The sequence below is a fragment of the Cervus elaphus genome, chromosome 8, assembly GCF_910594005.1.
Source record: "Cervus elaphus chromosome 8, mCerEla1.1, whole genome shotgun sequence".
Taxonomy (NCBI): Eukaryota; Metazoa; Chordata; class Mammalia; order Artiodactyla; family Cervidae; genus Cervus; species Cervus elaphus.
This window is the reverse complement of record NC_057822.1, coordinates 4,765,502-4,780,667: the sequence shown is the minus strand read 5'-3', so window position 1 is coordinate 4,780,667 and position 15,166 is coordinate 4,765,502. Positions and strand designations below refer to the sequence as shown.

The 15,166-nt window shown below is 52.7% G+C and overlaps 1 protein-coding gene across 3 annotated transcripts in view; it reads left to right on the top strand.

Annotated features, from left to right (window-relative positions):
* Nucleotides 1-15,166, top strand: part of ECE1 (endothelin converting enzyme 1) — a 123,347-nt gene that overhangs the window by 51,767 nt on the left and 56,414 nt on the right. Inside the window, exons 1-2 of one of the 3 annotated variants that reach the window (XM_043909113.1) lie at nt 5,883-6,006; nt 8,116-8,202. In XM_043909113.1, coding sequence (XP_043765048.1) covers nt 5,995-6,006; nt 8,116-8,202 — 99 coding nt within the window. In that variant the 5' untranslated portion in view covers nt 5,883-5,994. Of the gene's footprint in view, nt 1-5,882; nt 6,007-7,732; nt 7,885-8,115; nt 8,203-15,166 lie in introns of those variants that run through there. The other 2 variants (XM_043909111.1, XM_043909114.1) reach the window with 2 other exon arrangements.

Sequence of the window (15,166 nt, the reverse complement as noted above, 5' to 3'; positions counted from 1 at the left end):
TCCACACCGGGTTCCCCTATTATTTACATATGACATGGTACATTTGTCAATTAATGAACTAACACTGATACATTGTTACTAACTAAAGTCTTTTATGCCTTTTTTTTTTTTTTGACTCTGCTTTGTGGGATCCTAGTTCCTGGACCAGAGATGGAATAAACCCAAGCCCCCTGCACTGGATGCATGGAGTCCCAACTACTGGTCCACCAAGGAAGTCTCTTAATTTGTCTTTTTTTTTTTTAATTCTTTTTTTTTTTTTTTTTTGCCACATCACATGGCTTGTGGGATCTTAGTGCCCCTAGGGATTGAACCCTGGGTCACAGCATTGGAAGCACCGAGTCGTAACCACCTGACTGCCAGGGAATTCCCTCAGTTGTCTTTAAGTTTCTGCCTAAGGTCCTTTTTCTGTTCTAGGATCCCACCGAGCATGGACTGTGCTTAGTCGCTCAGTTGTGTCCAACTATTTGCAACCCCTCGGACTGCAGCCCGCCAGGCAGCTCTGTCCATGGGGATTCTCCAGGCAAGAATACTGGAGCGGGTAGTCTATCCCTTCTCCAGGGGATCTTCCCGACCCAGGAATCGAACCGGGGTCTCCTGCATTGCAGGCACATTCTTTACCAGCTGAGCTACCAGGGAAGCCCCCCACCAAGCATACCCCATTACGTTTAGTTGCTATGTCTCCTTAAGTTCATCTTGACTGTGGCTGTTGCTTTGGGGAGGAAAGCACAGAGGTAAAGTACTATTTGCATCCCATCATGTCAGGAGTACATCCTATCCTTCAGTAATTGGAGTTATCCTTGTGGACATTAGCCTTGATCACCCAGGAAAATGGTTGTTTTTGCCTTGAGTAGGGCAGCAGAGCGAGATGCACAACAAATGTGAACTGAGCTAAGGCCAAGGTCAGAAAACCTGGATGGGTGTAGAAGCAAATGGGAAAGCTGAGGAAGGAGAATAAACAAAAGGGTCTCATCAGGCTGCAGTGTTTCCCGCCAAGGGCCAGGTCACTTGGGGATGGGATGCTCGGTGCCAGGCAGTTCGTTTCAGCTCATTACATCTTTTCAGGGACTCCCCTGGTGGTCCAGTGGCTAAGACTCCACACTCCCAACGCAGGGAGCCTGGATTCAATCCCTGGTTGGGGAACTAGAGCCCACATGCCACAACTAAGAGTTCATATGCTGCAACTAAGACCAGTGCAGCCAAATAAATAGATTAAAAAAAAAAAATCTTTACACTGAACCATTTTATAGATGAGGAAGCCGAGGCCTTAGGAGGGAAATGACATGGTCACATGATCCAGGAAACCTGGGTTTGGGCCCAGGTCTGTCTTTACTGCTTCATTCCTGCTATTGAAAAAAATACATTGACGCTGCAGCCCCAGGAGAGTCCAGTCAGGGCAGGGATGTTTCATGATGCAGGTTGTTTCAAACTCACTTTATTCCAAAAAAGATTCATGATGGGTTGTAACTGAAACACATTCAATCAAATGATACACAGAAGAAATGAAAAATCAGGAGCAGAGAAAATAGAGCAGAAAATGTGGACAAGGACAAAGCCGAACATAAAGGCCAGAAAAGTGCTTGATTTGGCTGTGAGCTCCCTCAGCTAATTCCTGTAATTCTTCTTATCAAAGAGCTAAGAAGCAGTTCACTCCTCCGGGAACGTTGTGGTAAATTTAAAAAGGACTTAATCACATGGAAGGACTTCCCAACGGGTCCAGTGGCTAAGACTCTGTCCTCCCAATGCGGGGAGCCTTGGTTTGGTCCCTGGTCAAGGAACTAGACCCCACATGCCGCAACTAAAGGTTCTCATTTGCTGCCACTAAAGATCCTACGTGCTGCTGTTAAGACTAAAGATCTCGAGGGCTGCAACAAAGGCCTGGCACAGCCAAATGAATAAATATTTAAAACAAGAAAGAAATTAAGCACATGGAAATTTCTCATGTAAAAGACACTGAGCAATGTTATAGATCATGTAACAGCAGTAGTAGATGTTACCTGGTGTCATGTTCAGGAGTCATGGCTATATTTTTACTATATGCTCCTTGTCCAAAGTTGTCCTATTTGAATTTTACTTGTCATCAAGCAACTAAACCCTGTTTCTTCTTCACTGAAGTCACAGATGCCTTTGCCTGAGTGAAAATCTTGGATACAAATTAACCAGCTATCTATATACTAGGTTCTGTGCTGGATACCAGGGATGGAGGGAAATAACAGAATTGTTGCCCATCCCCCAGGTCCATCCCTGTTATGAAGACACCTGGACAAATGCCTGAATGAAATGAAGGTGCTGTGCTTGGGGTACACCAGAGGGGTGGGTATAATCCCCTCTGACTGGAGAGGAGGGGGGACTTCCTGGAGGAAGAGGTAGGCTAGACATGGAGATCAGTAGCTGTGGGGAGACAGCATAGTCTTTTGTATTGTTTTGGCTGCATCGAGTCTTAGTTGTGGCACGTGGGATCTAGTTCCCTGACCAAGCATCAAACCCAGCCCCCCTGCATCGGGAGTGCAGAGTCTTAGGCACTGGACCACCAGGGGAGTCCCAAGGGGGGGACTTGGGAGAGAGGGTATCAGTCATAGGTCCCTTAAGGGTGGGGAGCAAGTGCTATCCCCTCAGCTTACAGCCTGGGGCCTGACAGACATTATGGACTCAGCGAACTCCTTTTGGGAGGTCAGCACCCACAGGGATAGCTCAGGGGTCAGGGTGATGGCCGTACACCTGCGAGGTGTGTGGAGGGTGAGTCTGGGGAGCAGGTTTGGGCCAGTTCAGGGGAGTCCTTGCATGTCAAGCTGAGGAGTTTGGATTTTGTTTTTAGGCAGTGGGGATCAATTGGAGGCTTCTGAGCCCCGTGATGATACAAATAGTAAGAGTGAACACTTGGTGGGAATATGCCGGGTGCCCAGCACTGTTCTAAGCACTTTATTTTTAAGTTTTAGGTTTTTAAAATATCTATTTTGGGCTGCACTGGGTCTCTGTTGCTAGGCACGGGCTTTCTTTAGTTGTAGCGTGCAGGGGCCACTCTTCTTTGCGGTACGCAGGCCTTATTGCAGTGGCTTCTCTCATAGAGGCGGTGGGCTCTAGGGAATGCAGGCTTCAGTAGTTGTAGTACACAGACTTAGTTGCTCCACAGCATGTGGAATCTTCCCTGACCAGGGATCGGAACCGTGTCCCCTGCATTGGCAGGCGGATTCTTAACCACTGGATGACCAGGGAAGTCTCTAAGCACTTCATATTAACTAAGTGTCACGACAGCCCTATGAGGGAGGTGTTATTGTTATCATCCCCGTTTTACAGATGAGACTGCCAAGGTGGAGAGGCTAAGTCACTTGTCCAGGCTCACACAGCTGGGACATGGCGTAGTGAGGCTCTGAACTGAAGCTTGGAACTAGAGCTTTTCCTCACTCTATTATTGTCCTTGTTAAACGTAAGTATTTAACTAACATAAAACACAGAGAAGGAAATGGCAACCCACTCCAGTGTTCTTGTCTGGAGAACCCCAGGGACAGAGGAGCCTAGTGGGCTGCCGTCTATGGGGTCGCACAGAGTCGGACACAACTGAAGCGACTTAGCAGCAGCAACATAAAGTATAAGTGTGTGTTAGGTGGGCTTCCCAGGTGGTGCCAGCAGTAAAGAGTCCACCTACCAATGCAGGAAGTGAAGTGAAAGTCGCTCAGTCATGTCCGACTCTTCGTGACCCGATGGACTGTATAGCCTGCCAGGCTTCTCTGTCCGTGGAATTCTCCAGGCCAGAATACTGTTGTGGATAGCCTTTCCCTTCTCCAGAGGATCTTCCCAACCCAGGGATTGAGCCCAGGTCTCCCGTATTGCAGGCAGATTCTTTACCCTCTGAGCCACCAGGGAAGCCAACTGCAGGAGACACAGGAAACACAGGTTCGATCCCTGGGTCGGGAAGATCCCCTGGAGAAGGGAATGGCTCCCCACTCCAGTATTCTTGCCTGGAAAAATCCATGGACAGAGGAGCCTGGAGGGCTACAGTCCTTGGGCTTGCATAGAGTCAGACACAACTGAACACACGTAGACGTAAGGATTCAACAGATCCCAACTAGTTACTGGCATAAAAGGCAAGAACTGATGGGAGCTCTGGCCACATAGGGCAGCATCTCTGAGAAGCTGAGACTTGGAAACAGAATGTGAAAACGACTTGCGGGCTGTGGTCAGGGAGTCCCAAGCCTCCGAATTTCACCCACAGCTGCTCTTTGTTTTTTTTTTTTTTTTTTTGCCTCTGAGGAGCTCTCAGTTTCTTGGAAGATCCCCCTCCTTTGGGCAAACCAACACAAAAGCCATCAGTGACTCACATGATTAGGAAAGATGACCTGGTGGGATCACCCCCGATGCCACTGAGCCCAGAGGCTTCTATCATCAGAAACACATGAGCGTTTATAACACTTCTCGTTTCTGTTTCAGCCCAGGCCTTTGATTTCCACAGGGTGGGGTTTCCAGAGCTGGGCACCATCACAGCCTCCATCTGTCTCTCTTTCGTCACCGTGTCTGTGATGGATCTGGGGACCGTGGTTCCCACTGCTCCGCTCCTGGTCTCCACCCAGCGCTTCTCACGAACTCCAGGCCCTCACTTCTCATCCACGGCTCAGCGGGGCCGGGAGAGGAGCGTGCAGATAAGGGTAGCATCTCCCCAGAAAGCTGCCGTTGTTCGTCCCTTTCCTAAAGCTCCCTGGCTGTGGGTGTCCTCATGACCTGGCCTGCCACTCACTGCCCCCGAAGGCCAGGCCATCCCCGTCTGGAGCAGCAGCTCCCCTTCTGCAAAGAGCAGGAGGCCAGGAGGCCAGGAGGCCCCACGGTCCAGGTCCTGCTCTGCCGCGCAGGAGCTGAGCGCCTGGGCTTCTCTGCAGGCGGTGTGGTGGGCTGAGGCAACCAGGACTCCCATCCCGGTTCTCTGACTCTCTAGCCAGGGAGGGGACCAGCGGGAGGGCTGGGGGGGAGCGGGAGTAGGGTGCTGCCGCCTCCCCCATGCTCAGTCTCCTCTGCCAAGTGGAAGTGGGAGGTGGAGATCCCACCGCACTGGGCTTCCCGGGGTCAGGAGGGATACGGATGCCTGGGGCCCAGCAGCTCAGCGCTGGTTGATGTGCCTGGCCCCCTCCCACATCTTCCATGAAAGGGAAGTGATACCTGCTGAGGCCAGGGCTTTGGTGGGTGTGGGGATCCAACAAGACAGTGAGCGGAGGGCCCCACCCAGAACCAGGCAGGTAAGAGACAGGGCTCCCCCCACCCAGCCGCCCCCTACACCCCTTGTTGGAATGCCACCTGCTGACTGGGGCCCACGGTGCTCCCCACGGATGGAGACGGCTAAGCCATTCCCACGTCCGAGGTGGCTTCAGTTTCACTCCCTGGCCCCAGGGTAGGCGGCATTTCGAGAAGGCCCCCTCATCTTTTGTGTGCTGAAAAATAATAAACAGCTTTCCTCAGATTTCTACTCCGGAGGTAGGTGAGCTTCCCTGGTCATCCCTGCATGGACAGGCTGGCCCCGGCCCCTGGGATGGGCTGCCAGCCTCCTCCCTCACCTCTTACTTTCGCTCAGATGCCGGTGGAAGCTCCAGCCCCACTCTAGGCCTTTGGGGGCGTAGGGCCTCACAGGACCCAGTCCTCCCTTCAAGGTTCTCCTAGTTAAGGTGCTGTGTGCGTCAGTAGAAGGAAACCCGGGATGTGGGGAGGGGCGGGGGAAGGCCGAGGACACAGTGCAGGGGGCCTGAGGCTGCCTGGGGTCAGAGAAGGCTGGGCAGGAGAGCTTTCCAGAAGGACTGATCTCTGAGTTGAGATGGAAGGAGGAGAAGAAGCCATTGCTTCACTGCACCTGGGCCAGTTACTTCCCCAAACCTCGGTTTCAGGTTCTGTAAAAGAGACTGATGATACCTCCTTCAGCGCGAACAGCAAACAGTGAGAGGCTTCAGTGAGATGATGAGTGTAAAAGAACCGACAAATACCTCGTCCCTCTAAGCGCCCAGGAAACAGTAGCTGCCTGCCATGCCAGGCATGGTAGGTGTTTGGTGACTTGAATTTCTTTTTCAAGGGTCTTTTTCCTAGGGCAGTTAACACCTGTTACTTAGAGTAACTGGTTTCCAAAAAAAACCCAGGGTGAAATTAAAACAGCCCGATGGCTCTTTTTGTTTCTCACGTGAGTAATGGGAAGTCCTGCCCCCCAGTGGGAGTGGAGCAGAAGACCCCAGAATTAAAATTCTTCCCACGGACCCTGCCTCCCCCAAGGTCCTCAGACATGTTCCCCTTGTCCTTGGGTATTGCAAAATTAGATGCATCTTCAAGGCCCTTCCCCAGAGTAATTTTCACTTCTCCTTTACTTGTTCTTGCATTCATTTTAACAGTGTTTGGAGCGCCTATGCTATGGCAGCTGATGGGGATTCTGTGTCAGACAAGGTCCCAGCTCTGATAAAGCTCACAATTTTGGTAAGGGGAAAGGAGACAGACGTTAAAAACCAGCAAAAATAAGTAACAGACTGCAGCAAAACAGGTTGCCATGATTGATAATTTGGGTTCTGCTCCGGGTGGCTGGGGCATTTGAGGGTGTGACGTTTACGCTGACCTCTATCTGCAACAGAAATCTGCATGGGGGGCGCAGAGACATGTTCCACACAGAGGGAACAGTGCTATAAAGATCTCGAGGGCAGGAGAATCTGAGGAACAGAGGGAGGGCGGGAGAAGTTGGGGCCTGAGTCAGCGAGGTGGGACAGGGGGCAGGGTGGGCAGGGGCCATGGAGGACTGGTAAGGGGACTGTCCCCGCAGAATTGGGAGCAAGGGTAACAGGATCTGAGTTTCCTCTTGAAGGCTGGGCTCTGGCTGCAGAGCAGGCTGTAAGAAGGCAGGAGGTGAAGCCAGGAGACCTTGGGATCTGTCACCGTGACCATCACCCCAGGTGTCACTCAGCCTTCTGTACCTGTTCCTTCATGCATCTGTGAAGTCAACTATGGGAGGGAACAGGAGCGTGCTTTGGAAAGCTGAGAAAAATGTATAAATGCAGGGGGGTTCCAGGTCTCACGGACATGGAGGGTCCTTTGGGAAACTGCTGAGTAGGCTTTTCTGGGGCCTTGAAGGGCAGGGAGAGCGCCCGGTGCCCACCTCTGAGGGAAGGTGGAGGGAATGGGCCTCTTCTTGGCTGTCAGCTGGCCCCAGAGCCGTTCCTGTTTTGAGGGTAAAATCACACCTTGGAGCCTGGAGCCAAGCATGGGCTTCCCTCCAGCACGTACAGAACATTTTTCATTCTAAGTCAGGAGAGTGCTCTGGAATTTTCTGAGATCATCGTGAACTCTGGCTTAAAGACCCCTGAACTAAAAAGGAAGGGGGAAATGGGGGGGGGGCACATGCCTTTTTTATTCCCCCTGTGTGTGTGTGTTTTCCCCCAATCCTTCTCGCTCCCATGGGAGAGGCCGCTCTTGGCGCAGCTAAAGGACAATGGCGAGAAAAACTTCTCTCTTGACCTTTGTGGCCAAACTAGGGGCCCTTTCCTAATACCTGGCTTTTGGCATCTGCCACCACGGCTGATAGATGGGGGACTTCATGTTTCTTAGAAGGAAGGGTGGCCGCGAGCCCCTTCCTGCCTGCAAGCGGGAGGGGCCTCTCCCCGACCCCCACCCCACTCCCCGACCTCTGGGAAGGGTGAGAATGCTTCGTCTCCCTGGGGACTCTGGGGGGCGGTCTCCCGGCGCGGCCGGGGAGGGAGCCGGAGCCGCGCGGACCAGGCTCCGCCCTCGAAGGTGGTGCGAGGCCGGGCCCAGCCCCACGGCCGGCCCTCCCGGGCCAGAGCCGCGGGCGCGCGGCGGCGGGGAGCGGGCGTCGCGGGGTGCACCATGCGGAGCCTGTGGCCGCCGCGTCCGGTGGCCGCGGCGCTGTCGGCGCTGGGGGTAAGGCGCGGGGTTGCATAATCGGGGAAGGGGCGGGGGTGGCGAAGGGAGGCGGGAACCCCTCCGCCTCCCCCGGCGCGGGCCTGGCCGTGGGCCGGTCCCGGTGTCCCGGCCGGGGCGGGGCGCGGCGGCGGCAGCGCAGGCGGCGGGTGGCCGCTTCCCTGTTCTCCCCATTCGGGCGTGGGAGCCATGGAGGCGCTAAGAGAGTCGGTGCTGCACTTGACTTTGCAGATGTCGACCTACAAGCGGGCCACGCTGGACGAGGAGGACCTGGTGGACGCACTCTCCGAGGGCGACGTGTACCCCAACCACCTGCAGGTAGGCGCCCCCAGCCTGCCAGCCACCGGGGGGTCGGGGGCCCGTGCCAGCCCGCCAGGCCTTGGGCTCCGTGGGTTTAAAAAAAGCCTTTTCTGGGTTAGCAGTACCCCTGAGGCTCTGGGCTCCCCAGCAGGCCTCCCCTCCCCTTCCACGCGTCCCCAACCCCTCCCGACCACCTGCTGCTGGGTTACAGACCAGGTGGCCGAGCAGAAGCAGCACCCTGGAGGGGTGAGCTGGTCCAGTTCTCTCTTCACCGGAAGAGAACTGTCCCTGAGTGCTGAGACTTGCCTAGTTTTAGGCAGAGCCTAAAACCTTCCGAGTTGTCGCATGGAATGTCCCGGAACCCTGTCAGTCCTGGGCAGACGGGGCGTGGTTGGTCACCCTGTCTGGCGGACATTACCCCACGTTCTTCCTCTTCTTCCCCAAACCCTGCGTCCTGGTGTGGGAGCCTAGCCTCTGCTCCCTGGCTCTCTGCCCCTTCCAGCCTGTACTTGGGAGGCCCAGGCCCTCCCCCATCAGACGCTGCCCCCCTGGGGCTCAAATGCGCCCACCAACTCCGCTCAATGCGGCTGCTTTCTGCTCTTCCCCCCGGAGGGATGAGCTGGGGCATCCAAACCAGGACCTCAACCCCGGTTGGGCGTGAACTGAAACAGGTGGACCTGAGGAATTTGGAAATACCAAAGGATGCCTGGGGGGCCCTGTGAGCTGACACCTGAAGAACCGGCTTGCAGAAGGCCCGGTGAGCCACTCAGTCTAGGAGGACTTCTGCCAGGTCGACCTGGGGAGGCCTAGAGGAGGGTCTTGGGGCTGCTGCAGGAACTGATACCAATTCACAAACCGCCCCCAGAGGGAAAGCGTAGGTTGTGTGGAAACTAAGGCTGCCAGGCCCAGTCCTACTCGGGCACACCTCTCAGAAGCTGGGATCATGATACCAGTAAGGGAAACAGCACTGATTGATACTCGTTCAATAGGCCCCGGGGAGGTCCAAACCCGACTCTGAGTGGTCTGCACACTGCAACAGGACTCTCTAACCTATATGGTCCCACTCAGCCTTCAGGAGCAGCCCGTGAGTTATTGTCTTTACTGCTCCCCCTCACAGACGAGGAAACTGAGGCTCTGAAAGGGGAGACAACTTGCCTTAGGTGCACTGGAGCTAGAAATCCAGGAGTAAGAAATCAAACCCGGTCTGTCTAGAGCCGCTTCCCCGTGGACCCTTCTGAAGAGGCTAAATCCAGCAGGAAATTAGATTCCTGTGGCAGGCGCTTTTGCCTTCCCGAATCAAAACAGAATCTAATCAGCCGTCTTTTTCAGTCTCATCTTTCACAGAAGGTTCTAAAAATATCAGCACAAAAGCATTTCGGAATTCACAACAGAGTGATGGCTGTGTTGTTATCATCATGACGGCAGCCCGCATGGGTATAGGCTTTCTCAGGCCACAAAGCACGTTCGTCGGCCTGAGGCCGCCTGGCAGAGGGGAGGCACCCAGGTCTCCGAGATGTGGGGGGGCCCAGGTGCGAATCTGACACCACCTGTGACCCTGGACGATCTGAACTTCTCTTCCTGCATCTGCACAATGGGAGTTACGAGAAAATGAGTGTGGTGCGTGTTTCGGGGCCTGCCAGGATTGTTGTTTGTGATCGTGAGGTAAGGGCTCTTGTGGCCGTGTCACATTTGTCAAAGCGGAGTCTCAGAGAGGTTAGGGACATTCCTGTGGTCACAGAACGGTCATGTGGTTGGAATGTAGTGTTGATGCCCCGACTCCAAGCCACCCAACCGGGTGTATCGTCCACTTTCACTACAGAAAAAGCCCAAATGCTTGCCCTAAGGATTTGGAGGCATTTCTGTAGGTACCCAGCCTGGCTTTCCTTGAGCCTCCACAACTTCCCCAAAGCAGACTAGCTAACAATTGTTCTTGTAAGAGTCGAGAACCTTTTCATTTCATCTTACAGAGTTTTCTATGAGTTTTATGTCTTTAATCACAGGAAGTTTTTTCCAGTATAACAATTTTGCATACTAATTTGTGAAAAAAAAGAGTCAAGTATAAAAAAACATTTATGAAGAGACAGTCACCCCACCACTCAGAAATAACTACTTCTCATTTTTCACATTTGCTTGTATGTATTTTTTAATGTAATTGAGCTCACTCTACATCCATAACATTTTGTCCTACTTTTTTCATTTAGAGCCACTTCAGAAGCATTTTTTTGTGTTGTTAGAAACTTCGGAAACATCAGCTGTACCTCAGTTTTAAAAATACTTCCAAGGAGTTCTTGATGGCTTAGTGGTTAGGACTTGATGCTTTCACTGCTGAGGGCTGGGGTTCGATCCCCGGCCTGGGGACTAACACCCTGCAAGCCTTGTAGTACAGCCAAAAAAATAAAACAACACTTCCAAAACATGCTGCCATTAAATATCGTAATACTTTATGGTACCAATATATAAAAATACATTTACTCAATCTGCTACAATTGGACAATAGACCCAGTATCTATAACACTGTGGGTGACCAGCTTCTAACCTTTTGAATAATTTTCTATGAGTAATTGCTAGAAACTCAACTGTTCCCTCAATTTTAGGCTTTTAAAAATGGATCCAACCCCCCTCCACCACCCACCAAATCTCCATCTCTTGACAGGCAGCTATAAAAATCAGCTACTTGATTTTTCAAGATTTTGAAGCCCGTTGTTCCTGAAACTCCAGAGTTGTCAATACCAACACTAGTAAATGACAACTTGCATCTTTCAGCCAAACTTGCCACCTTTTGCCTGAACATGCTGACAAAGTGTTTTATTTAGCTGGAGCAAATTTCTACTTGTACCTCACCTGAAAGGATTTTTCTTTTCCTTGATCTCATATGTGAGGTACAACTTAATTGCCATCAACTAAAATTCATCAGCGTGGACTGAGTGCAGAGTTTAAAGCCCCAGCTCTGACATGGAGCCCCAACTTTGCCTCTCATGGGCTCTGAGACCTGAAAGCTACTCAGTTAACCAGCTTTTTTTTTTTTTTTACAAGATGGGGTTGATAATAATCCACTTCTCAGAGCTGTTGCAGAGATTGAAATGAGACAATCCAAGTGAAAGCACGTAGTGTAATGCACAGAAAAGGTATTTGGTTTTGGGATCATTATAAAAACTCACCTGGCGTGATATCTCAGGATGCCCTAAACGTAATAGCTTTGCCTCTGTTCGGCTCAGACTGGCTACCTGGTCTCTGTCCCTCCCGGTACATGCCACGCCATTTCAGTGGCTCAGAGGGAAATAACTAAAGTCATACCTGCAGCTGGGGCTTCCCGGGTGGTAAAGAATCCTCCTTCCAATGAGGAAACACAGGAAACAGGTTCGATCCCCGGGTGGGGAAGATCCTCTGGAGTACGAAATGGCTACCCACTCTTGCCTGGAGAATCCCATGGACAGAGGAGTCTAGAGGGCTACAGCCCACGGGGTCGCAAAGAGTCGGACACAACTGAGCCTAAACTGGGGGAGCAGAAGGCCACTGCTGCTGCAGCTTGGCCACTTCAGTCGTGTCCAGCCCTGTGCGACCCCGTGGGCTGTAGCTCACCAGGCTTCTCTCCAGGGAATTCTCAAGAGTACTGAGTGGGTTGCCGTGCCCTCCTCCAGGGGATCTTCCCAACCCTGGGATCGAACCCAGGTCTGCTGCCCTGCAGGCAGATTCTTTACCACTGAGCCACCAGGGAAACCTCCCACAGAAGGCCACAACTATTTACCAAAACCTTTGAAGCTCATCCAGTTACCCCTAAAAATCAAATTTATTTTTCAAGAAAAAGGAAAGCCAAGATACTTAATTCTTAGTGGTGGTTTTCTCTAATCCCCCCCCACACCCCTTCCCTTCATGCACAGAGCTGTCTTTTGTCAGCAATTGCAGAGACAGTCCCATTAAGTACTTTAAAAAGATCTCTCTGCTTTCCAGCAGACTCTTTCAACTCCATCTGCCTGTTTGATCTTTTTACTCTGACCTTAGGGTTGCTTTAGGACCCGAACTGGTCAGACCTTACACCTCATCTAGCTTCCGCATTTTAAAAATAGGTGACTGGGACTTTGCTGGTGGTCCAGCAGTTAAGATTCCACAGTTTCAATGCAGGGATTCAGGGGGCACAAGTTCGACCCCTGCATGGGGAACTAAGATCCCCCAGTCTGCATAAAATATATATATATATATAAATAGGTGACTGAGGTCCAGAGGCTGCCCAGGGACACACTCGCGATCTTGATAAAGCCAGGGTTGACCTTTGACTTCTCAGGTTCATGCCCTTTCTCCTATGCCATTGACAGCTGGAAGGTACATCTTCTAAATGTTAGACTTGGATTCCTGTTGAGATGCAAGGAGTCCCCTCCCTCCCCAGCAGGTACTGATTCAAGCTGCTCTCGGTCATTGGGAGAGTCAGGCAGTGGGGCTGAGGGGCTGGTAGGGCTCCGGGAGGAAGTGGAGAGGACAGGAGGGCTTCATAGTTTCAGCCTGGCCTGGCCCCAGTGGCCTTAGCCAGAAGCTCGCCATGTAGAAACTGTCTTGGAAGAAACTTCCCCAGCCTAACACAGGATATCACGCAGCGCCAGGCTGTCACAGTCTGTCTGTTCTGAGGGGCTGACTCGGAGGCAGGCGGCCCCGTCTCCCTGCCAGCCCTCCCCGGGGTGGTCTGGCCTCTGGGCTGCAGGGGGTGGGCTCCCTGCCAACCCTTTGGCCAGACTGACTCCTGTTGGCCGCTCCGCTCAGCTCAGGTTGCTGGCGGACCAGGCGGTGTTTCAGGAAACAACTGCCTTCCCTGTGGACCCACTGCTTCCTCCGAAAGCCAGGCTCCCCACCCCTTCTGCTGCCGGCTTGTCTCCTGGGCCCCAGGTGTGGTGGCCCGTCCTCGCCCGTAGAACCCGTTCTTGCTGGGAGCCTCACTGAGCCAGGCGCTCACTTCTGTAACCGAATATTTATCCCTCAGCAGGGCTTTGTTCCCTTGGCTGTGGCAACCCTGGGAACTCCTGGGCTGGATGGCTCAACTGTTCCTCTCTCTCTTTCTCCACCTCTGTTTCCTGCTTGGTCTTCCTCTCTACCTTTCTTTTCAGGCATCCTTTCCTTTCTATCTCATGCTCTGTCTGCCTCCCAGGACCAATCACTAGGATGCTAAGCCGGCCAGCGAGCTGAGCATTCACGATGATTGTGACCCCATCTTCCAGGATGCTCCTTGGCTGATGCTGCGCCCAGTTACCTCTCTCGAGACCAAGTGGGCTGCCTGTCACTAACCCTCCGACCCTCCACGTTGCTGCAGACCCCTCTCTCACGATCCACATGCTGTCATTTCCCAAAGGCGGGCTCTGAAGGAGGCAGGGCGGGGAAGGGACTCACTGAGCCGAACAGCCCCAGCCCCAGCCCCAGCCCCGGGCACGGCACCCGGGAATTGGACAGCCTCTCCTGGAGCGGCCTCTTGACCCCGGCACAGTCTGCTGGTGACTTCTCCTGCCGTGGGAGACTGTATCTGGACTTCGGCCCTCAGAGGCAAGGCTTGTCCAGAAGCCAAGAGACCCCTCTGCCTGGTCGTTAAATCCAGCAAAGAACCATACAAAGGTTAAAAACTCTGCCTTCAAATTCCATGTGCCCTTTCTCCCTGGAATTATGAATGTTTAATTTAATTTTGACTTAATTCTGTTTGCGTTTTGCAGTGAACGCCATCTGTCTGTTTGATGTTAAACAGTGAGGCGAGGCGAGGCTTGGGGCTCCTGGTGGGCAGCGCAGCCACGGGGCTGATGGCTGTGGGCTCGGGGGAGATGTGGGTTTTCTTATCACCCTCTCTGCCCCCTGCTTCCTGTGTTTCTTCTGGAGCTAATACTCACGCCTACTCGTGGGGGTGCTGGGAAGATGGAATAGCATCATCCAGCAACAGAATAGAATTAACACGGGCACCCAGAAAGCCCTCAAACATCAGCTGCCGTGATTGCTGCTTTTGCCCTCCTTCCCTTTGTCCTTTCATCCTCTTCCTTCTATTTCTTCTTTCTCTCCCTTCACTTCCTCAGATTCCCCTGCACCTTGCTCTGTCTACCTAAGAGTGAGTTTCCTGCCAAATGTCAACATGAATCAGCCATAGGTATCCATATGTCCCCTCCCTTTGGCAGAAAACAACAAAATTCTGTAAAGTAGTTATCCTTCAGTTAAAAAATATTTTTTAAAAAAAGAGTTTCCTAGACTCTCCTGGTGGTCCAGTGATTAAGACTCAACCTTCCCAAAACGGGGGGTACAGGACCAGTCTCTGGTCAGGGAGCTAGGATTCCACATGCTGAGCTGTGCAGCCAAAAAAAAAAGACGGTTTCCTGCTTCTCCAGCCCCGACAGCTGTGCTCCCTGGCTTCCCAGGGCTCTGGTGCCTCTTCAACCAAGGTTAGCCATCGCTTAGCTTTCCACCCCTCTCCCCTTGAGCTGAGCCTTGATAATGGGGTCACTGAGAGGCCCAGCGGGGGAGACAGAAGGGGAGCTCAGTTCCATGACCCAGAAAGAGTGAGAACAAATGTCAACATCCCCAGACAAGGCAGCTTCTGCTTCAGACCCTTTGGGGGCCCCTCTGGACCCCAGTGCCTCCAGTGAACTGGGTGAAGGAATCGCTACCTCTGAGAACGTGCTTCATAGACATCGAGGCTGTGAGCGTGTCAGCATCGTCCCAAGCTATGTCTGCACCAGGAGCGTGGTCAGAATCTTCATGTCTCACCATTTTAAAAAGGTTCTTCAGGGGAGCTCCCTGGTAGATCAGGTGGTAAAGAATCTTCCTGCAATTTAAGAGACCCGGTTTTGATCCCTAGGTTCGGAAGATCCCCTGGAGAAGGAAATGGCAACCCACTCCAGTATCTTTCCTGGAGAATCCCATGGACAGAGGAGCCTGGCGGGCCACAGTTCACGGGGTTGTAAAGAGTCAGACACGACTGAGCGACTCACACTTCAGGGCTTTCGGGAGGCAGTGTCCCTCCCTGTAC